Source organism: Crotalus tigris, unplaced genomic scaffold (assembly GCF_016545835.1).
Source record: "Crotalus tigris isolate CLP2741 ecotype Arizona unplaced genomic scaffold, ASM1654583v1 scf7180000019364.2947544272:3078424, whole genome shotgun sequence".
Lineage (NCBI taxonomy): Eukaryota > Metazoa > Chordata > Lepidosauria > Squamata > Viperidae > Crotalus > Crotalus tigris.
This window is the reverse complement of record NW_024097500.1, coordinates 293,333-314,052: the sequence shown is the minus strand read 5'-3', so window position 1 is coordinate 314,052 and position 20,720 is coordinate 293,333. Positions and strand designations below refer to the sequence as shown.

The following is a 20,720-nucleotide window of genomic DNA, read 5'->3' as shown; positions in this document are numbered from 1 at the left end:
CTCAACCGGTCAGGGGAAGGACTCAGCGGTGTTTGGGGAGGGCCCTGGGGCGGAGGGCCGCACGGGAGGCCTTTGGCCTTGTTCACAATACAGGTCTTCCTTGACGAGTGATCATAATAGAGCCTGGGATTTCCATTGCAAGATCATGACGGCCATAAGTCAAGGCACCCGCAGGCCTAGGCCTGATCTTACAACTTATTTTGTGTAGATTCTTATTTCTGCCTCTTAAACCAGAGGTCTCCAAACCTGGCAACTTTTAAAAGTTGTGGACTTCCCTCCACAACCTGCCACCTGAATTTAAGAACAAGGTGCTGTGATCAACTCTGATGGACACAGTTGTGGCAGTGATGAGTACTGGCAATCCTCAACTTGCAACATTCATTTAGTGACTGACGTTAAAATGACAACTGAAAAAAGTGGCTTCTGCCTAATCCTCACACTTTTATGAATGTTGCAGCACCCTCGGTCACATCAAAATTCAAGCATTTGGCAACCGGCATGTGTGTATTGCAGTTGCAGCATCTGGGGATCACATGATCAAAACCTGCAACCTTCCCATAATCAAAGTCATTGGAGGAAGCTCTAATGACTACTTGACAGCAGGCAGCGGCAAAAAAAGGTTGTAAAATCATGCAACTCACTTTAACAACCCCTTAGGGGAGAAAATTCTGGTCCCAATTGTCATAACTCGAGGACCGCCTGTACACCACTGGAGGACATCTTTGCAAGAAGCCGGTCTCTGGCAGTATTTCTTACGCTGACTAGGGAATTCTGGGAGTTGAAGCCCCCACTTCTTAAAAGTTGCCATGATTGGGAAAACCCATCGGGTTGCTAAGAGTCAACGTTGATACTACATCATCAACCCACATGGCGTCCAAACATCCAACCTGCTTCCTGATAAATCCAGTTTCCTCCCCAGCTCCAGCATCAGACCTGGGTGGCTGCTTGTTCTCCAGAAAGAGCAGCAGCTGCCTCACCCTGAGCAGGGCAGTTCTATCCTGGGGCTAAAACTGCTAAAAACCTTGAGGAGGGGGCCGGAGCCGTTCCAGACCCCGCCCTGGTTGTGACAGAAGGAAGGAAACCTGATCCTCTTTCTGTTGCTTTTTTAATCGATCCAATATTTACATTCTACGCAAATGCCAAGCCACTCGGTTGGGGTGCACATCCCAGCACCCCAAATCCTAACCTTCCTGCCTGTGAAGGAACGCCGACCACTCCCCTGGCAGTCTGGATCCAGCCTGGGAGACTACCCAGGAAGTGCCCCACCCTCGCCGTCCTGAGGGGCGGCAGGTTGCTACTTCTTGGGGGCGGTGGAGACCTCCACCAGCACCCGGTTCATCTCCCGCAGCCGGGCGTCCAAGGTCTCCACAGTCAAGCTGAGCTCCATCACCTGCTCCTGCAGGCCCAGCAAGGTGCTGTTCAGCTCCTCCTCCTTCTTTTTGGTGTTGGTGCTCTGGCGCGAGTATTCCAGGAAGATGCACAGCCCCCCCACCCCAAAGACGATGGCCTCGCCCAGCAGCTCGGCGCCCAGTTCTGCAGCCGCCTCCTCGTTCAGGGGCTTGATGGCGGCGCCCCGGAAGCCCATGATCCTCATCTTGGCCCGCATCTCCACCCAGTGGTAGACTGCAAGAGAAGAGGGAAGGCCTGTGGGTACCGGGCAGCCGGGGCGGGGGCAAGGCGCGCCTTTTATACTGGCAGGGGTCGCCCGACCCACCCAAGTTAAGCCCCTGGCGGTCAGCCGGCGTTCAATGGAAGGCCCCGAAAGCCTCCCGTCCCCCTTCAGAGGGGAGGGGGGATGACCCGGGGAGCCCCTGCCACCAGCTCGGAGGCAGCTCCGGAGCAGTCAGCGCGGGCCTCCGGAGGCTGGCAGGGAGCAAGGCAGAGTCCGCGGGGCCAGGATCCCGGGTGAGCAGCGGCCTTGGCTACAGGGGTCCCCCCGTCCGGGACCGCCTGCAGGCTGCGCGAACCGGACCTCCGCCAGGCGAAGAGGAAGGGAGAAGTTGAAGAAGACCGCGGAGGTGCTCCCTCCGCCGCCCTGGCACCCCCGAGGTATGGAGGGAGGGCTTCGGTCCTAAACACGAGGGAGCGCCGGGAGAACCGGGGCCGCTTCCTTTTGCCACGGGAGGGACGGAGAGGCCCAGACCAGGGCCAGGCAACCTGGGGAGAGCCCGGCCGGACGGGCTGAACGTCCCTAAGCCAAAAGCCCGGCGCCCATTTGGAGAGCGATCCGACCACCTGCCGGCCGCCCATCCCGGTAGACTGCTCCTGGGACTGGAGGTGCGACGCCCCGACCACGTGCCGCTGCAAAGTCACCTTCCTCGTTCGGCGCCTGCGCGCCCCGGCCGGCCCGACTCCCCCACGCCGCCCCATTGGCCGCCGCCGCCACGGGCTCCGCCCCCTCCCGCTTCACATTGGCTACACAGGCAAGGCGGGCTATTCCCGAGCGCTTACTCACTCTGCGCGGGAGGACCGCAGATATAATGGCGGAAGAAGGGGCTGGCGCGCGCCCCGTCCTTGATGCGTGCCGCCAGGGGCTTCGAGAGCTGCCGGACGCCCAGGTAGAGCAACTTGGCGATCGGGAAGGCGCCGGCCACCATCCTGGCGCTCCCAGCGGCCCCCGCGCGGAGCGGCCCGCCAATGTCGAGCGCGCTGACGCCGGCACGCTCCGCGCGCCCCGCCCTTTACGTTGGCCTCTGGCGTCAGCTCACGTATGCAAATGAATTCGCAAATATATCCCTCCCACGCCCTCTCCGAACACGGCAGCCGCGCGAGGGGCGGGGACGAGGCCTGTGTTCAGGTAGCTTCGTTTCCTCATGAATACATAAATTACCGCGTCCTATCAAGTGTCGAGGCAGGTAGTGGCGGGCCACGCTTCCCCTCCTTGCCCATCCCTCAACGCCCAGACTTGAGGGGAAAGTGTGCCGGCCCGCTTCCGGTGTAAACTGGAAACTACTCGCTATAGAGACGTCGGGGCGGTTGGTCCTTGGCTGGTGGACCATAGATACACGAAGCAGAATGACCTGCTCGCGGGCGCCCTCCTGGCATCGCCCTCCTGTTTTTTTTGCTTCCGGGGGGGCCCCGAAAAGCCACCCCGCCATCAGTGAAGCTTTGGGTTTGCGGTGAAGGGCCGGGGAAGAGCGGGGCTCGCGCTGCAGGAGGCGGGGACTCCAAGGCTCATCGTCCTGGGCCAGAAGCCGCAGCCCCCCCAGTGAGTCCTTGCGTTCTGCACGACCCTCTTAGGCGGCCCGCAGATGGGCCGGCGAGGGAGCCTTCTCTCTCTCTCTCTCTCTCTCTCTCACACACACACACACACACTACAACTGTTCATCGAAACGGGCTAGTCTTGGGGTTCAGTTTCTGTTTATAAAGTGAGGATATCTCGCATTACCTGGCAGGAAACTGAACTTCTGCCTGAGTAACTCAACATGCTCAGGAAGCGAGGATGAAGGCAAGGGAGAGTAAATGAGGCGAGGAGATGGGTGCTCTGGGTCCTAGGAGGAGAAGCCCTGCGCCCTTCCTGGGAAGCCTCACACACCACACACACACACACACACACACACCATGGCTGGGTTTTTTCCTGGCCAGGAGACTGGCCACATGCTTGTCCCTCCCACAAACCCAGACCCCTGAACCCAGATCGGAGGGCTGTGGTTAGAGCAGAAAGGAGAGTCGGGGCACCCCAACATTAAATCACTTTTCTCTGCCCTTTTAGGTGCTGCCACGTTCTTTGCCAGAAGACCTAATTGACACCCTGACAGGGAACAGCTGCCAAGCGAAACCAAGCGCAGAAAGAAACCATCCGCAGGTTAGCTCCAGGACTTCAAACACGACTCACTTTGTTGGAAGGGTCTGGGGAATTTATAAAATCCCATGTGCATAGCAGTCCTTCTGGAGTAAAATGTCTATGAAGATTCTCAGTCCTCCAGGTCATGGTTGTCCCAAAGGTGCTTTTCCAAAGGCAACTGGACTTTCTTGGGGTTTTTTTCCTTGAAAATGTTTCACTTCTGAAGAACCGAAGAAGCTTCTTGGAAGAGAAGTAAAACATTTTCAAGAAAAAAACCAAGAAAGTCCAGTGGCTATTTGGAAAAGCACCTTTGGGACATGCTAAAGTTGAACTGAGGCATTTCAGGTCCCAACCCTGGGAAAGTCAAAGGGACCGACCTTCCCCCGCTCTGCTCCACAGACCGGCCACTGGATCCTCTTATGGACATTCCAGCAGCCAGAGGATCCAGCCAAGAGAGACAGAGAAAGCTAAATAAACAGCACCAGAAAAAGTCTCCCGTTCTGACATTCACCTTCAGAACATTTGGGGAGCTGCAAGATGGGAGATTTCAGGCAGGAGGGTGAACCCTCCTTCGCCAGTAATGATGCTGCCGCCTCCCTGTCCCAGTGGGAGTGGGCATATTTTAGGCTATCAGACCCCAAGGCAAGACATGTCTGAGATTGACAGATCCCTCCTGCTCTGGAGAGCCATGTCCACTGGCCTCACCTTTGGCCTCTTGTGTTTATTCCCATGAAGCCTCTCGGTCCAGTGGCCCTCGGTGAGGCTAAGATTAGGCTGTTCTCATCTCGGAATGTTACTGATGGTAATCTTTCATTGTCATACATTCCTGGAACAGAGAGTCATCCACGGGGTAGCCTGCTAGAAGTCCACATTGATTTTGGATTGAGGGAATTTTTGGAAACAGCTGACATGTCTTATATCTTGTCCCACACAAAGGGCTGATTCACATTGTAACACTACATATACGGTAAATTTAGCTTTTCTGAGGGAAAAAATTACTACTCTTACATCATCTTTGCTGACATAAATTAATATCCGTCCCACGCTCATTCATAAACATGCATTGAAGGGATAATTAGAGTCCACCCCTTCATCAGTTCTTAAATAATCCAGCTGTGAATGTAACAGGGAGCTGACTTCTCAGGCAAACAGGAAGAGGGGGCTGCACCCAGAAAGAAGGCTACAGATAGAACGGGCATTGGTGTCTTTCTGCACAATCAGGAGTACTTCCAAACATCTCCTTCTTTTAGGAACTGGTACCCACTGAGAGCTGCCCTCTTCTGGAAGGAAGACAGAGTCCTCCCCCTCTTCCCTTTGGGTGACGGATCAGGCCAGGCTGAGACTTAATTATGTGACAACCAATCATGGACTCTGGAAATGTTCCACTAATGACCCTTCCAGAAACTCCCTGTGTTCGGCTTCCTGTCCTAACTAGGAGATGGGAAACTATAACCAGCTAAGGAGAAACAGACGCGGGTTAATGTTTTCTTTTTCTGATGTTTGAAGGGGCCCTGGGGAAGCATTTGTGTACTGAGAACTGCTAGCTCTGGCTTGATCCATGTGCTCCTTTCGGTTGCTCTTGTTTAAAGAAGCAGACGTAAATTGGGCAAGGGAGAAAAAGCAGGAGGTTCCCAGCTTTGTTGCACAGGAACCCCTGCGTTGCCACTCAGGGCTCAAACCTTATTGCTGCTACTTCTCTAGATTAGAGAATTTATCCTTTATCTTTAGAAACCTTTACCTGTTGTTATCCCGATGTCTTAGGGTGGCAGCTTCCAAAATCACAAGCAGCCCTTTGACCTGGTTGTCTGGAAATTGAATGGAGGAAGAGGAAGGTTAGCCTAATGGAAATGGCTGGTTTTGGAGCCGTGCAAAAATGACAGAGGTGAAGATCAGAGAGAGCCCAGTGCAAGGACCTGGTGGCTCCTTTCTCATATAAGGGGAACTTGTGGAAGAGAGTGACAATAGGGTTGGGGTGGTTTTTTACACCCTTAAATGGTAAATTGTTGGATGTCGTGTCATATGGTGTCACATAGCAGGCTGATGGGAATCAGCGCAGTTTTACTGCTTGTGTCTGTGATGGGAATTTACAGGGAACATCTGGCTGGCCTCAGCATGTGAAATTTGATGGAGCTTCAGCCGTATCCCTGGGTCCCATTTTTATGTGATACAACGTGATATCGCTGATGAGGTGGTGCTATGCCGCCTGACTGTATGAGGGGAAAATTGCTCTCCCTGCTGTAGTATGGACGATACATGTGAAGTGCTTTGGATGCTTGGAAGTGTAAGAATGCCAGATATTGTTATCAATGGACTTAAGTGTGGAACGTGACAGAAACATGCGCGGACTCAGGACTGTTTTTAAATTGTTGTAATATTATTACTGGCTCTTCAAGACTCCGTTCTTTGCATCCTCAAGATGCTGCGTGGCAGAGCACCTGGTGCTTCTCCAGGAACATTCACTGCTTAAAAGTCAGGATTTTCATAGGGAGATCTTCGTCTCCCATCCCCAACCCGCCAGCCTGCGAGGAGGGCGGCAGTGGGAAGGTCAAGGGCTGCCGGCAGAAGATGCTCTTCTTGGTGGAAAGAGGGGTGTCGAGGGTGAGCGAGGCACTGGCCATCTCCTGGGGCTTGGAGCTGGTGAGGAAGCGCACCAAGGTGGAGAGGGCCTTGGCCACATCGCTTCGGGCACCTTCGTTGGCAAAGCAGTAGAGGATGGGATCCGCCACACAGTTCAGGCTGGTGAAAGCCAGCGAAGTGTGGTAAGCCACAAACATCTTCTCCTCAAAGCTGCAGTCGCATGGCCTGCTCAGGTAGACGGTGCTGCGTGAGAGCAGGATGAGGTGGTAGGGGGCGAAGCAGAAGAGGAGGATGGCGATCAGGCTGAGCGAGAGGCGCTTGATCTTCGCCTTCTCCTGCTTCTCGGTGGAGACGTTGCCGCGCACGGCTCTCAGGATCCCCTGGTAGGAGCAGAGCATCAGCATCCAGGGAAAGAGGAAGCCGATGAAGACCCGGTAGAGGTTCATCCAGGCCACCCACTCCTCCATGGGGTACTTCTCGAAGCAGAAGGTGTGGTTGTAGCGATCGTGGAAGAGCTCGTTGTGAAACAACGGGGCTGAGTTGGCCCCAATCTCGATGGTCCACACCACCAGGCTGACGGTCACCGCGGTCTTGACCCTCCGGAACTTGGCAAAGCGCAGGGGGTGTGCCACGGCCAGGTAGCGGTCCACCGAGATGCAGCAGAGGAAGGCAATGCTGATGTAGATGTTGGTGTAGAAGATGAACCCAAACAGCTTGCAGGATTCCTGCCCATGGATCCAGTTGTCATAGTGGAGGAAGTAGTCGATCCAGAGGGGCAGCGTGGCAATGTAGAGCAGGTCCGCAATGGACAGGTTCATCAGGTAGACGCCCAGCTCGTTCTTCTGCCTGACCTGCAGGTAGGCTGCCCAGAGCGCCATGCAGTTGGTGGGCAGCCCCACCGTGATGACGATGATGTACAGGGTGGGCGGGAAGAGGTGGTCTACCCTGGAGTCCACAAGGCAGCTCCAGCTGGCTTGGCTCGCGTTGCACATCCTGGAGCCCAGCTCAGCAGCAAAGTTTGCGTGGCTGGAGGTGAAGTATCCGCAGGACCAGGTGGGCCGCCAAAAGGAAGTTCCTGAAGCTGCCACGAGGAAGGGGCTCCATCATTGCCCTCTAAACGGTGCTGATAACCTTTGGCTGCCGTCTGTCCGATCTCGGGGGTTGGGCTACCGCCCAGTGGCCTTTCCTGGCTTTTCAGACCTGGGGGAAAGAACGAGAGACGGGTTGCCACTTGCATCTTTTGTGGTTCGGTTCAGAGCATAAGTCACAGAGAAATTACATGACGCACGTTTTGGGCCAGAGAGGAGAGAGCGGCGGGAACTGTGCCAGAGCCTGGGCTTGTACAAGAAAAACATATGGTGCTTTCCTGGATGTTGAGTCTTAAAATAATAATAATGTTATTGCGAGGAGCCATCCAGTCCAGCCCTTGCTGGTTCACTGCAGGAACTAAAACTGAAACTTTTCTGACAAATGGCTGCTCAGCGTCTGCCTGAAGACAAACTGCATCTCCTTGAGAGGAGACCTTAACCTCCCTTGGTCATTTGGATCCACCATCAAACCTGTCTTCCTGTTTATTTGGGATGGTAGAGAAAATGTGTGCTCCTATTCAATAGTCTCCTATCCCTCTCCTTTCTCTTTTTCAAGGCTGAACAAGTGGGGTCCTCGGTGCTCTCTGAGCTTGGGGGTTTTCTTGCAGACGTTTCATTACCCAACTAAGTAACATCATCAGCGCTCTAAGTTTGTTCCTTGTTCATATACTGTAGCTTGCCCTCTCTGTGTTGGTTAGGGTACGATGGTAGTGAAATGTCTCCATGAAAACCACCAAGCTGGGAGAGCACCAAGGACACTCCCACCCACCCCCCAGTTCAACCTGGAGCTATAAATGCTCACTTCTGAAGACTAAACACGTTCTCAGTGTCTTCTGGCAGAACTGAATTCCAACCCTGATGTTACATACATACATGCCTTTGAAAAATGGTTCTGCAGCTTCTGATGAGAGAGAGAGCTGAGAAGCCAAGAATTTCTCGGGGCAGGGAAAGGAACCTTTGGGTCCTCTAGAACTTCTGAGAATAGGGAAGTCATTGTCCTAGACCAGGGGTAGGCAACCCAAAACACTTAAAGAGCCACTTGGACCCGTTTCCCACCAAAAACAAAACACTGGGAGCCGCAAAACCATTTTGATATCTAAAATGAAGATAACACTGCATATATCCTTTTTTACCTTTATTATAGTGTGTGTGTGTTTGTGTGTGTGTGTGTGTGTGTGTGTGTGTGTATATATGTATATATATATATATGTATGTGTATATGTACACACACACACACACACACACACACACACACATACACACAGGTAAAAAAAGGATATATGCAGTGTTATCTTCATTTTAGATGTCAAAAGGGTCTCTCTCTCTGTCTCTGTCTCTCTCTCCCTCCCTCTCTATCTGCCCTTGGTCTGCCACACCTCTTCCCCAGCTCTCTTTCTTTCTTTCTCTCTCTCTCTCTCTCTCTCTTTCTCTCTCTCTCTTTCTCCCCCCCCCTCCTATCTGCTGCTCACCTGGCAAGCTTCAAGCTGTTGTCCAACAAGCAACCTCGTCTCTTTTATGACTCATGGACTTCAACTCCCAGAATTCCTGAGTCAGCCTAGCTGGGCTAGCTAGCTCTCTCCCGCCCTTCCTGCTTCCTGCTTCCTGCAGAGATGCAGCAAAGGGAGGAGCTCCGCCCAGTAAGCTTTTCAGCTCCTCGGAGAATACTGTGAGTGCACTCTCTTTTACACAGACACACAGACACACACACACACACACAAACACACACACACACAGAGAGAGAGACAGAGACAGAGAGAGAAGCAGGGAAGCGCAATTGCCTCTCTCTGTCTCTGTCTCTCTCTGCAAAGGCAGAGGAGGCTGGGAGCCACAGGGGAAGGCTCAAAGAGCCGCATGCGGCTCCGGAGCCGCAGGTTGCCGACCTGTGTCCTAGACTAAAGTGTCTCAAGATTCTTCCCTATTTTTACTGCAATAAACAAACATGCGTGTGCCCGTCCTCGGAAAGCACATCCCTTCTTCCATCAAGATCGGTGGCCTGAAACCAAATCTCAGGCCAGCAGCCCCAACACTCACGATCCGCAATCCTCAGTCTAGCAATTCTGGGGACCATATAGAGGGAGCGCCCTCCCCTTTCTTGTGGATATAACCTCACCCATTGGAAAAGGGGTGACACGTGTGGGAGAGACCCATGAGCTGGTGTGGCAAATTGGGAAGAGAAAGCACCTGAGGAAATAGAGCTGCAATTGAAATGCAGGGTCCTAAAAAGATTTTCCAAAGTCTCAACATCTTTTTTTGTAGTCACCACATTACAAAAAAGATGTTGAGACTTTGAAAAAAGTGCAGAAAAGAACAACTAGGATGATTAAGATCCTGGAGACTAAAACATGTGAAGAACAGTTGCAGGAACTGGGTTTTTCCCAAAGCCAGCCGTCTCCCTGCTGATGGTTCACACGTGTACAGCTGAAATCCGCATCCATGTGGGTGTTTTAGGGGTCTTCATGTACACAGTGCCAAGTCTGCTGCCATTAAGTCGTTTCTCAAGGAATGGCAGGTTGATTCTAGGCAGAAAAGTCTCCTGAAAAATTAATGTTGACCTTTTGGGGATGCTTAATCCTTCTGGCTGGAACTGAAGGTCGCAAGGACCCCCCTCCCTGCTAAGAGGGTTCCTGGAGGCCCCCCTGCTGGGCTCCAAAGGGCAAAGAACAACGCAGAGACAGGCTGGTGTGGCCATAGCAAGGTTTCTGCCAGCTCAGCCAGGATGTGGGAAGCAGAACCACACTCCCTATTATCCCCAAATTAAAAGTTATGCCAATTACAAGCCACGCACCAGTCCTCCCCTGCCTCCAACCACGTTTCCTTCACCAGGGATGTTTTTGGAGGTGAGTAAATACAGCTTCATCCTGTTGACAGCAAAGAAGGAACAAAATGGCCGTGTGCAGGCAGGTCGCTCAGATGTGGTGCAGGTACTTTAATGCATTTGGACGAGACGTTAGTGGACTTGAAATCTCCACCAACCGGGAAAAGGGGTCCTTGGAGAAGGACAGATCCCACAAGAAGCAGCGGGTGGAAACTGATCAAGGAAAGAAGCAACCTAGAAATAAGGAGAAACTTCCTGACAGTGAAAACAATTAACCAGTGGAACAACCTGCCTCCAGAAGTTGTGGGTGCTCCAACACTAGAAGATTTTAAAAAGAGATTGGACAACTGGTACAGAGTCTCCTGCCTGAGCAGGGGGGTTGGACTAGAAGACCTCCAAGGTCCCTTCCAATTCTGTTATTCTGTTAATGTGATCTCCATCCGCTTCCTCCAACTTCCGTGATCCTCAGCCGGCCGAGGGTCTCAGCCAGAGGTCAGCCAGATTCTGTTGTGCTCTGTACAGCCTCTGGGGCTTTGAGAAGAGAGTGGGAGGGGGCATACTGGGAAGGGGAGGGCCCTCCTGCAAGGAAGAATGGCAACTGGGGTGATGAGACTGATGGATTCTGGGCTGGGGAGATGATGTCAGAGGAAGAGAAGGATTTCCTCCTCCTTTTCCAAACCCAGGGAATGCAATCAATCCTCAAAACCATTTATCTTTCGAAGAAGAAAGGGAAAGCAAAGTTTTACTTCTACCAGCTAGTCAGCTGCTCACCATCGGTGGCCTTCCTGGAAACGGAGAGCCTGCTGTGGGGAGAGATTTTCCTGCCACCCCTGGAGGGCCGGGAGGTGAGGCGGAGGTGGGGCACCAACTGGCAAAGACCTGTTGTGGGCACATCCAGGAGAGAAGCCAGCATTATACAGGACCCGCAGGACCCTTTGGGTACTGTTAGCAGGGTGTGCTGAGTAAACGTGTGTGTGTCCTGTGAGTTTGGCGGAAAAGTCCGGCAGCTCAAATCCTGCTGCCAGAGGTACCTTCTATTTGTCAAAGCAGTAAAAAACGAGGTCAGCGTAGATGAGGAAGGAGCCTGGCAGATACTTAAATTTTCCTCAACGTCTGTAATTGCCCAGCCCCGCCCGAAAGGCTTGGGCTCAGCACATTCTCCACTTTGGGCTGCTGTGGAGGGGAAGGGAGATCAAAGGCCTTCTGTGGAAATCGTACTTCTTGTAGGAACCCTTTGGCTTTTCCGAACAGTTAATGAGCAGAACGACTTGACTCCAGACACGGGAGGTTTTTAAGAAGAGACTAGACAGCCACTTGTCTGAAACAGTGAAGCATAAGGGTAGTATAGCTGGCTGGGGAATTCTGGGAGTTGAAGTCCACCAGTCTTAATGTTCCAAGGTTGCCTACCCCTGATCTAGGGTCTTGAGCAAGGGGTTGGATGAGAAGACCTCCAAAGTCCCTTCCAACTCTGTTATTTTGTTAGTTAATCAGTGGAAAAACGCCTTCAGAAGTTATGGATGCTTCATCACTGGAGGTTGTCAAGAAGAAACTGGGCAGCCATTTATCTGGACTGGTATAGGGTCTCCCGCTTGAGCAGGGGATGGACTGGAAGACCTCTGAGGTCTCTTTCTACTATATCATTCTGCTATTCTGCTAAGCAGCAGCATCTTTGGTGGGTAATCCAAAGCAACCAGAGGCTAAAACCCAGGAACCGACCCCAAGCATGCAGCCGCCTCGGCCCTCTTTGCTCTCCGCTCTGAGCCACTATGAAGCGGACAAGAAGCTAAGCAGAAAGAGTTCATCACTGTCCTGGGGTGCTTGTGTGTGTGTGGGGGGGGGCTGAGTGCGGGAAAGGGCAGACACAACCCTAAGGAAGATGCTGCCTTTGTGTAACCAGGTGGCTTGGCTGAAGGCACCCACCGGAATCCAGGCTGACCATGGTGGGTTGACCCAGGACACCCATCTGGTCTCCCCCCACCGGGACAAGACAGCCGTAGCACAAGAAGTGTGCAAACAGAGAGTCCTGCTTCTCCCTTAAACTGTTCATATACACTGGTGTCAGCATAGTCCCAAGCTATATACAGGTAGCAATTGCAACCATTCATTTAGTGACTGAAGTTGCAATGGCACAGAAAAATGCGACTTATGACCGGTTTTCCCACCCTGGACCGCTGCAGTCAAGATTCAGGTGCTTGGCAGCTGGTTCATACTTATGACAGTCGCAGCGTCCCGGAGTCACGTGATCCCCTTTTGCCACCTTCTGATTATCAAAGTCAGTGGGGGAGCCAGATTCACTTAGCAACCATGTGACTAAGCAACTGCAACGATTCGCTTAACAACTCTGGCAAGAAAGTTGACAGAATGGCACAAAACTCACTTAGCGGGTGTCTTGTTTAGCAGTGAAAATTTTGGACTCAGTTGTGACCGTAAGTGGAGAAGGGCCTGTCTGTGGAGCCTCTCCTGGAAGGGCCACCCTTACTCGGAGGGTCGAGCCAGGGAGTCAACGTCAGGGGGTCAGTACAACCCACCCAATTTTAAAAAAGGAATTGGAGCAGTTTGTTAACAAGGAATTAAATTCTGGCTCGGCGCCTGTTACGCCAGGAGCCACACACGGCTGCAGCAGACGGCTTGCCCTAGAGGCAGAAGAAGGGCAGAAAGGGATGGGGGGGGGGGCAGGAGCTGTCTCCCTCCTCAAGGACATTGTCTTCTTCTATTACTGGCCCAAATGAGATTAAGAATACAATTCTGGACCCCGGTTCCCACCTGCTTCCGAACGGGCTGAGCAGCTGGCAGACGGCCTCTGCTGCCTGGAAGGAACGTGGCCAGCCTTGCCCCTGACCTGCCGTCCTTACAAATGTTGGAGTGTCCTGAATAAACTCTTTGCTCGCTGCTCATGGTAGGCAGGCAGGGCAGAAATTCAAGCCAGGAAATGCAGAAGACTTTCCTCTCTGGCTTGAGAAAAGGTAGCCAGCTCAGGAAGGTGGAAGTCTTACAGTGCAGATGCTGGCTAGAAGGCAGATGCGACTAGGGGAGACCTCGTAACGGCCACACTGGAGTAGAAGGAAGAGGGCGAACGGAGAATGTCCTCACTTCTGCAGAAGGTTTCAGTTAGAGTTTTCCAACTGTGGCAACTTTAATTCTGCCAGCCCAGAATTCTGAGAGTTCAAGTCCAGAAGTCCACAAGTTGCCAAGGTTGGAGACCTCTGCTCTAGTCCAGGGCTGGCTGGGGAATTCTGGGAATTGAAGTCCACAAGCCTGAAAGTTGCCAAGGTTGGAGAGCCCTGTATTTGAGGAGCAGAAAAAGAAGCAGCAGGCTTTTCTTGAACGTCTGGTGGCTTCTCTGGAGGGACACAAAGGCTGCCCTGGTTGCCTAACACGCTTCACCCGATCAGTTAAAAACCCAGCAGCTTCCTTAATTGCTTCACTTCTCTGAGGAAGCTCAACCTGCGTGAACCATCTGTTTACTCTGTGGTTCAATGTGTTTTGCAAATTCAACAAGACATAAAAAAAACCAACGTCAAGCTAAGTGTCCTGTAAAAATTCAATTTGGACTTTATGAATTTGTTCCCATTTGAGATTTTCCTCCCTTTCCGTGTCCACGTCTGAGACCAGTGGGCCTGCGGGAGAAACAGGAGGAGAAACTGGACAGAAAGCCGCCTCAGTTCCTGGAGAGTCAGAAATAAAAGGCAGGCGGGCGAGGCGCTTCCTCTGTTCCTAGGCGCCCAGCCGGTAATCCTTAGACAGCTTTGCGTGTTCTGCCCTGTTAAACACGCCGGGTTCCTCCCAGACAGCTTCTTCCAGCCAATGGATATATTAAGGGGGAAAAGTGAGTGGAAAACACTGGGGGATGAGAAGGGAGAATCACTCCAGAGACTCTGGAAAGGGTGTGGAGAAGAGCAAGAAAAGATGATTCTGGAGGCTAAAACATGCGAAGGAAGTGGGAATGTCTAGTCGAACAAAGAGAAGGACCAGGGATGACATGATAGCAGCGTTCCAGTATCTGGGGTTGCCACAAAGAAGAGGGAGTCAAGCTAGTCTAAAAAGCGCCTTCTGAAGGCAAGACAAGAAGCAACCTGTGGAAACTAATCAAGGAGAGAAGCAACCTGGAACTAAGGAGGAATTTCCTGACAGTGAGGACAATTAACTAGTGGAACAGCTTGCCACAAGAAGTTGTGGGTGCTCCAGTGCTGGAGGTTTTTGAGAAGAGGCTGGGATGCCATTTGTCAGGAATGGCCCAGGGTCTCCTTTTGAGCAGGAGGTTGGACTAGTTTGGCCCTTTCCAACAATTATTCTTAATAAGAGGAGAGCACATCTGGATGGTGTTGGCCTCTGCTTTATCTCTGACATGGAGAGAGGGATGGATCTCCTTGGGGGGGAGAGAGACCCCCCAAGCCCAGGGATGCTACTTTGCAGCTGGAGGGCCTGGGGGGGCTCCTCCCCTCCAGCCCATCAGGTGCCTCTCTCTCCCTCCACCCGCCAGCAACAGTCAGTGCTCGGCCCCCAATTCAATCATTCTGCCACTTCCTATTTATATCCCAGAAATGCAGGTGTTTCTGAAGCAGCTGCTGTATGGACAGACAGAAGAACCCAAATGTTCCTGTGGGATCTCAGCAGTGTGCCCAGGATGGGTGTGTGTGTGTGTGCACTCGCTGTGGGGCTTTGCTGCTGCTTCAGAGAGGTGATGGTTGCCTCTCTTGGGTTAGCCCCCCACCTGCAGCTGGGGAGTCTTTCTTCAGAGCTGCCCTACTTTCAGGACAGGAGCCTCTAGGTTCTCCTCAATCCAGGTGGGAGGCAGTGTTTCGCGGTCGATAACCGAACGAAAATGCAGAAATGCATTAAAAAACCTTACAGTTCCCTTTCTTAGGCAGCTCTTAAGAGGCTCTTGGGGAAGGGAAGAAAATGTATTTTCAGTTTCAAAATTAGGCACAGAAAGAGCTCACGTTTCTACAAATCTGTACAGCCAGTTCCGAATTGGTTTTATTGGTGCGTTTTGTCATTTGAGCGGAGAAGCTACGCAGGGTTCACGGGGAGAGCAGCCCTCGGCCAAGACAGAAGAGGCAGCTTTGGGAAGCAGGCAGGAGAACGGTGCTGCTCTCCGTTTCCCAGATCCCACCATCCCCATCAAGCCGCCAGTTCCCTGCATCAGGGATTTTCATCCCCCGGAGGTGTTTGGGTGGGTCTGGCGAGCAGCTCCCGGCTAATCCACGGTCTGGGTAAATAACCACGTCTAGGCGTTCCTGCAGGCCTGAGCTTGACCGGGCACCCAGGCCCGGTGGGGCTCCTCTGGGGGGGGGGGAAAGCGGCTTGACGAACCGCTTTTGTTAATGAGAGGGCTAATTGTTCCTGGTTTGCTCTGCTGCTGGCTGATGGGTGGAAGACGGGAGTTTAGGCTCCAGCCCAGGGGGCAGCCTTCCGCTTCTGTCCAGAAAGGAAAGGGAGGGACAGATAATATAAGATGGAGCCCTTTGACTCTCCTACTCTGTGCAACTCAAACAAGATGGTCTTGTGGAGATTCAAACCATCTGAGAACACGAAGGTGGCCAAGAGTTGCTACAGGTCTGACTACTACCTGCAGGGGAACTGAGGCAGTCTTTCAACCACTAAGCACAGTGCCAAGGCATGGGAGTGGGCGCACTCCCGTCCCCCCAGGCCTGGGCCTGAGATCTGTGGGCCATGCTTTGCCTCCGTGGCTGGCAGCAGCTCAGCCTTCTCCAGGACCCGGATCCTTCAGGAAACGTTCACACCCGAGGTTTACCCGCATCTGTTCAAGCTGAGTGACTTGTCTTTGCGCAAAAGGCTGGGCTTCCTTGGTCTTAACCACGGTTAGATGTTTGTGTGTTGCTACTGATGCCTCTGAGCCAGTTAGCCTATGATTTGCTCACAGGGCATGTCCAGCGAGTGGGCTAATACAGTAACCAAGTTAAGTGCAAAGGAGGATGTTTGTAGTCAGGGTTTAAAGGAGGGGACTGGTGGTCTCTGAGCTGGGTGGTTTTCTTGCAGGCGTTTCATTACCCAACTAGGTAACACCATCAGTGCTAGACCCCTCAAGTTAACTGTGTTGTGTGAACACTGAGACTCCAGGTATCCTTGGCCTGAGTTGCACATGATCTCCAGCCGTTGCCGGCTCCATGGAGTTTTCATTGATTTCACCTGAAATATGAGCAGTCTGGAAACCTCAGGCCAGCTCCTTCGTGGGGATATGACTGGGCAAGGCGGGCGGAGGAGAAGTGTCCAGCCCTGAGCCCTGGAGCCACGCCAGGCGATCAGTCAGAGGAACACACAAATAGCCATCTTTGGGGCGGAGGAGAGTTTTAATCCTGCACCCGGGTCATTCTGACCGTTAATCTGCCCTTTGCAGCTAAAACGATTATGTAGCCCTCCTGCTTCCAGCTGCGTCTCAGCCGTGGTTTGGAAGCCTCCTCGTCTCCTGCTAGATCCCCTAACTGCTCTCTCGTTATTACTATCAAAAAGGATTATTAGCATTAAATCCTTGCCTAGCCTGTTTCTCCAGATAAAAGCCTCATCCAGCAGGTTATATCATATTTTGAAAAGGTCAAGTATAAACACAATACAAAACATGTAAGTTCAAATGGTAAATAAAACAACAGTAAGGTAGCGCTAGTAGGTAAAACCTGAGCTAGAAAGATAATAAAAACCAAACACCGCTTGGAATAAAGACTCCAGAAGGCCCACAAAGAGGCAAAAGGCAGGGGTCTCCAAACTAGGAATCTTGAAGACTTGTGGATTTCAACTCCCAGAATGCTGGGGAATTCTGGGAGTTGAAGTCCACAAGTCTTCAAGATACCTAGTTTGGAGACCCCTGTCTTAAAGGAACTTCCCAGAAGTGGATCCACTCCCAAAAAAGTTCCGGCACAAGACTCCGCCACAGTTGGTGGCATTAAAAGCCAAGAGAGAGCCAGCCAGGCTCCTCTCCTCAGCCCACTCCCCCTCCTCCCCCAGGTCACCTTCCCCCCCCCCAAGGCAGTCCAGGTGTCCATCCCTGGCAGGCATATGGCTGGAGAGGCGGCAGGGCTTGGACTAGGCAGGAAGAAACGGCTGCTGCTCTCCCACCCGCCATGCGCTCTGTGATTTCGAAATTGCATTTGGACTGATTTCGTTATCGCCAGAAACTCCATTATTTGCTGGGGATATCAGGGCAATTTTGCTATCCGCGCAGCGAGTCAGTAAAGATGAAAATAGAAATACGTTCGGGAGGATCGTTGGGGTAGGGGGGCTGCCTCCCTGCTCCTCCCACTGGAAGTATCCCTTCTCCCTGCGTTGTATCTGGAATTGCATGGGAAGGCTGGGTGGGAGTCGGCCAGCGTGGGAGCAAGAGCCACAATGAAAAGCCGGCCACTTGGAGGAGGGGGGGATTGCCTATGATGTGCTGGAGCTTCTTGGCTGAAACCCACCCCATTTCCTGACCTGGGGGGCCCCAGAAGGGAGTTTTCTGATTGGAATCGGGAGTCCAGGCAGGCTTGGGGTGCCAGTCAGCTGCTTGAACTTGAGCGGGCGGTTTGGCCGGCGGGAAGCCCATGGGCTGCTCCGTTTGGGTGCAGGAGGGGGACCGAGGTCCAGAATGGGGGCTGGATCCAGCTGCCACCTTGGTGATCCTACTAACCTCCCACCTTGAGGGAATCCAAAGTCAGAGGGGGACTGAATTCCCTCTCTGCCAGGTGGGGCATCTCCCTCGTGCCCTTCTGTTGCTGGGTTCTCAAAGAGGGCCGGGGACCCCAGCTAGCCAGGCTCCCAGAGACCCCTGTGGAGAGCCAGGGCTGTCAAAGGGCTCCTCTAGTGCAACACAAAAACTGCCCTTGGCCAACTGCCCTTGTGTAGCCACCATTTCTTTCCTGACTGCCACGGATCAGCTAGCAGGGGTCTCCAACCTTGACCACTGTAAGACTTGTGAACTTCAACTCCCAGAGTTCTCCAGCCACACAGCTATAGGCTGGGGAATTCTGGGAATTGAACTCCACAAGTCTTACAGTGGTCAAGATTGGAGACCTCTGACCTATAAGCTGGGAGGGTCTTCTCTCTGCTCAGGGAGGTCTTGTATGCCCCCTACCCTTGCCATTCCCCCCCCCCATGCAATTGCCTGAAAAAAACTGCTGGAGCATCTGGAATCTTACCCAGGTTGCAGGGCAGGACCCTTTTGCAGCCAGCCTCTGGGAACATGCGGAGTGTCTTTCCTCTGTGCTGAGCACACAAGTTGCCCAGCTGGAGTTGTTACCTGGGCAGAGGGCAAAACTTGCCAGGCAGGCTGGGGTCCCAGGACCTCCTCTGTATGTATTCAGGCAGGATCCAGGAATCCCTTTCCCAGAGGGAAACGCTCCCTCCCCAGCCCCCCCCCCCGGCACGAGGCACGGGGCATGCTGGATCCCTGGGGCAACAGCCTCCATCACAGACCCGTCGTGAGAGTAAGATCAAGCCTCCCCCCCCCAACGGCTTGGTCTCCCAACCCCTGCTGACTTTCAAGAGGTGAAGGAAAAGCACTTGGTATATGCTCAGAGGCCCTCTTTAGCCTCTCTTGGCACAGCACGGCTCGGCTCCCACAAAGCCTCCTGGAAGGGCTTCCCTTTACTCCGGGGGAAGCGCCCTCTTGGCCCCCTCCTCCAGCAAGGAAGGGACCCCATTCCCCCCCACCCTGCCTGTCCCCGTCCCGGCAGTGCCAGGCAGCGGATGCTCACGGTTGAGACTTCCCCGGGAGGGTTGCCGCCGCCGCCGCCGCCGCCGCCGCCGCCTCCTCCACCGGCGGGGTCGGGGGGCGTCTCCCGAGCGGCGCCGCTGCGCAGGGGGCGCGGGACAGCTGCTCACGCCGCCGGCGAGGCATCTTGCCCGGCTTCCATCAGGACCTCCGCTCGCCGCCCGGCTCAACCCGGAGTGATCGGCGGCGGTTGCCCGGAGACTTTCTCGGCGCGGCGCCTTCCGCGGAGCCAGCCTCTCGGGGCGGGGAGCCGCTTAACCCGCTCGCTGCCGGCTCCCCCGGGCGCCCCGCCGCTCCCGCCTGCCGGGGCCCCTGTAGGGGCTGCGGAGACGGGGAGGCTCCGAGGTGGGGAGGGGGAGCGAATCCAGACGTTAAAGGTCAACTTGGCGGCGGCGGGGAGAGGAGCTGGAGGGGGATCTGGGCGAGCCTCGCGGACCCTCCTCGCAACTTCTCCGCGCTCAGGCAGCCTTCGCATCCCGCCGATGCTGTGAGCCCGACCAGGCTCTGCCCCGTCTGCTCAGCCCCGCTAGCGACCCACGGCGGACGAGGCGGAGGAGGCAAAACTGGCCTGCAAGGAGCGGCATTTCGCGCATCCCGGGAGCCGCCCCCCCCCCCGCCGAAGCAGCGCCCACCATCGCGGGGACGGTCCTGCTGCTGCTGCTCGGGAGCGCTTGCTTCCCCTGAGGGTTCAGCCTGCTGCCTTCCTGGGAAAAGAGCCCCTTTGGGCGGCAACAGCTGGTCTGGTGTGGGGAGAGCCGGAGTGCCCCCCCTCCACGATGTGCTCCTTTAGCCCAGGGGATTCGGGTGAGAAGACCTGGCCCAAAAGATCAGCGAGAGACCCCTCTGATCCCCAATTCCTTTCTGGCCTTTGAGGTGGGGGGCCCTGAGGGGCCGTGGCCCCATCTTGTGGTGAGGGCTCACGGAGGAGGGTGCCACCCAGAGGCTTTAGGGGCTCGGCCCTCACCCACCTTTCCAATGCCTGGAAAGCAGCTGCTTCTCAGGAAAGCCATTCACACGTTCCCTGGCTTCTCCTGGGGGGCTCCTGGCTAATGAGCAAACCCACGGAGAGAGCATCTGCAGGGGCTCCCCCTCCCATAGGAGCCACTAGAGTGCTGTGGCTGTCAAAGAGAAGCAGGACAAAAAGGGCAGGCGGGTCAGCCTGGGGTTCTGCAGGAAGGGTGGTCCTGCTGCCTGCAGATGCTCTTGGACAGCCCCCCCCCATCAGCAAAGGACAGGAAGGGCCTCTTTCCTTGATGAGATGCTTCCTGCCTCATCCTCGCTCCTCAGTTCCCAAAATAAGGCCGCCTTCCTTTCCAGCACCCTGGTTCTGCCCCAGAACCCATCTCTCTCCTTCTTCTGGCTGGACGTCCCTTTGATGGAGACCCTCCCCCCTTGGCCCCTGAACCCCCAAGAGACTCACAACGGCCCCACGTTGCAGGCTTGAAAAAGGCCCCCGACTCACAGCAGGCAGAGGAGCAGGGCCTGGAAAGGCAAGGGGGCCGGGTGGTGAAGCAGGAGATTATCCTGTTTGGGTGCCCTAATATTTTAATAGCAGAGCGGTCCAGAAGACTTACCTGCGCCTATTTAAAGATGCCCCGTGATCCAACCTGCTAAGCCCTGGAAGGGCAGCAGAATGAAAATCCCACGGGAGATCAACAAGACAAGCACACCTTTTTCCTGCCTTAGGCACACACATACGCGCATGCACACACACACACACACACAAACACACACACACACACACACACAGTT

At 54.0% G+C, this 20,720-nt stretch overlaps 2 protein-coding genes and 1 long non-coding RNA gene across 12 annotated transcripts in view; 1 reads left to right on the top strand and 2 right to left on the bottom strand.

Annotated features, from left to right (window-relative positions):
- Nucleotides 1-1,088: 1,088 nt before the first annotated feature.
- Nucleotides 1,089-2,758, bottom strand: OPA3 (outer mitochondrial membrane lipid metabolism regulator OPA3). Its single transcript, XM_039362166.1, has 2 exons — nucleotides 2,456-2,758; nucleotides 1,089-1,623 (listed from the first exon to the last, which is right to left on the bottom strand). Exons 1-2 carry the CDS (start codon nucleotides 2,595-2,597, stop codon nucleotides 1,295-1,297), a joined length of 471 nt encoding a protein of 156 aa, XP_039218100.1. The 5' UTR covers nucleotides 2,598-2,758; the 3' UTR covers nucleotides 1,089-1,294.
- Nucleotides 2,759-2,819: 61 nt separating this feature from the next.
- LOC120316484 overlaps nucleotides 2,820-20,720 on the top strand; it is a 28,141-nt gene continuing 10,240 nt past the window's right edge. For 2 of the 3 annotated variants that reach the window (XR_005558973.1, XR_005558972.1), the window contains exons 1-2: nucleotides 2,820-3,208; nucleotides 3,713-3,805. This is a non-coding gene — a long non-coding RNA (uncharacterized LOC120316484). The remainder of the gene's footprint in view (nucleotides 3,209-3,712; nucleotides 3,806-20,720) is intronic. The other variant, XR_005558971.1, reaches the window with a different exon arrangement.
- Nucleotides 6,137-20,571, bottom strand: GPR4 (G protein-coupled receptor 4). Of its 8 annotated transcripts, none has more exons than XM_039362157.1 (3): nucleotides 20,389-20,482; nucleotides 10,235-10,498; nucleotides 6,137-7,561 (listed from the first exon to the last, which is right to left on the bottom strand). In XM_039362157.1, exon 3 carries the CDS (start codon nucleotides 7,351-7,353, stop codon nucleotides 6,241-6,243), a length of 1,113 nt encoding a protein of 370 aa, XP_039218091.1. In that variant the 5' UTR covers nucleotides 7,354-7,561; nucleotides 10,235-10,498; nucleotides 20,389-20,482; the 3' UTR covers nucleotides 6,137-6,240. The 8 variants fall into 8 exon arrangements, with proteins under 8 accessions (XP_039218091.1, XP_039218092.1, XP_039218094.1 ...); XM_039362158.1 differs by lacking the exon at nucleotides 20,389-20,482 and adding an exon at nucleotides 18,952-19,916; XM_039362160.1 differs by lacking the exon at nucleotides 20,389-20,482 and adding an exon at nucleotides 18,394-18,574.

What these genes read in the sequence shown, in the direction of transcription:
- OPA3 (XM_039362166.1), bottom strand. Translation starts at nt 2,597, where the DNA reads ATGGTGGCCGGCGCCTTCCCGATCGCCAAGTTGCTCTACCTGGGCGTC. An exon ending in CTGCGGTCCTCCCGCGCAGA is followed by an intron (nt 1,624 to 2,455) that starts GTGAGTAAGCGC and finishes CTTCTCTTGCAG; the next exon opens with TCTACCACTGGGTGGAGATG.
- GPR4 (XM_039362161.1), bottom strand. Translation starts at nt 7,353, where the DNA reads ATGTGCAACGCGAGCCAAGCCAGCTGGAGCTGCCTTGTGGACTCCAGG.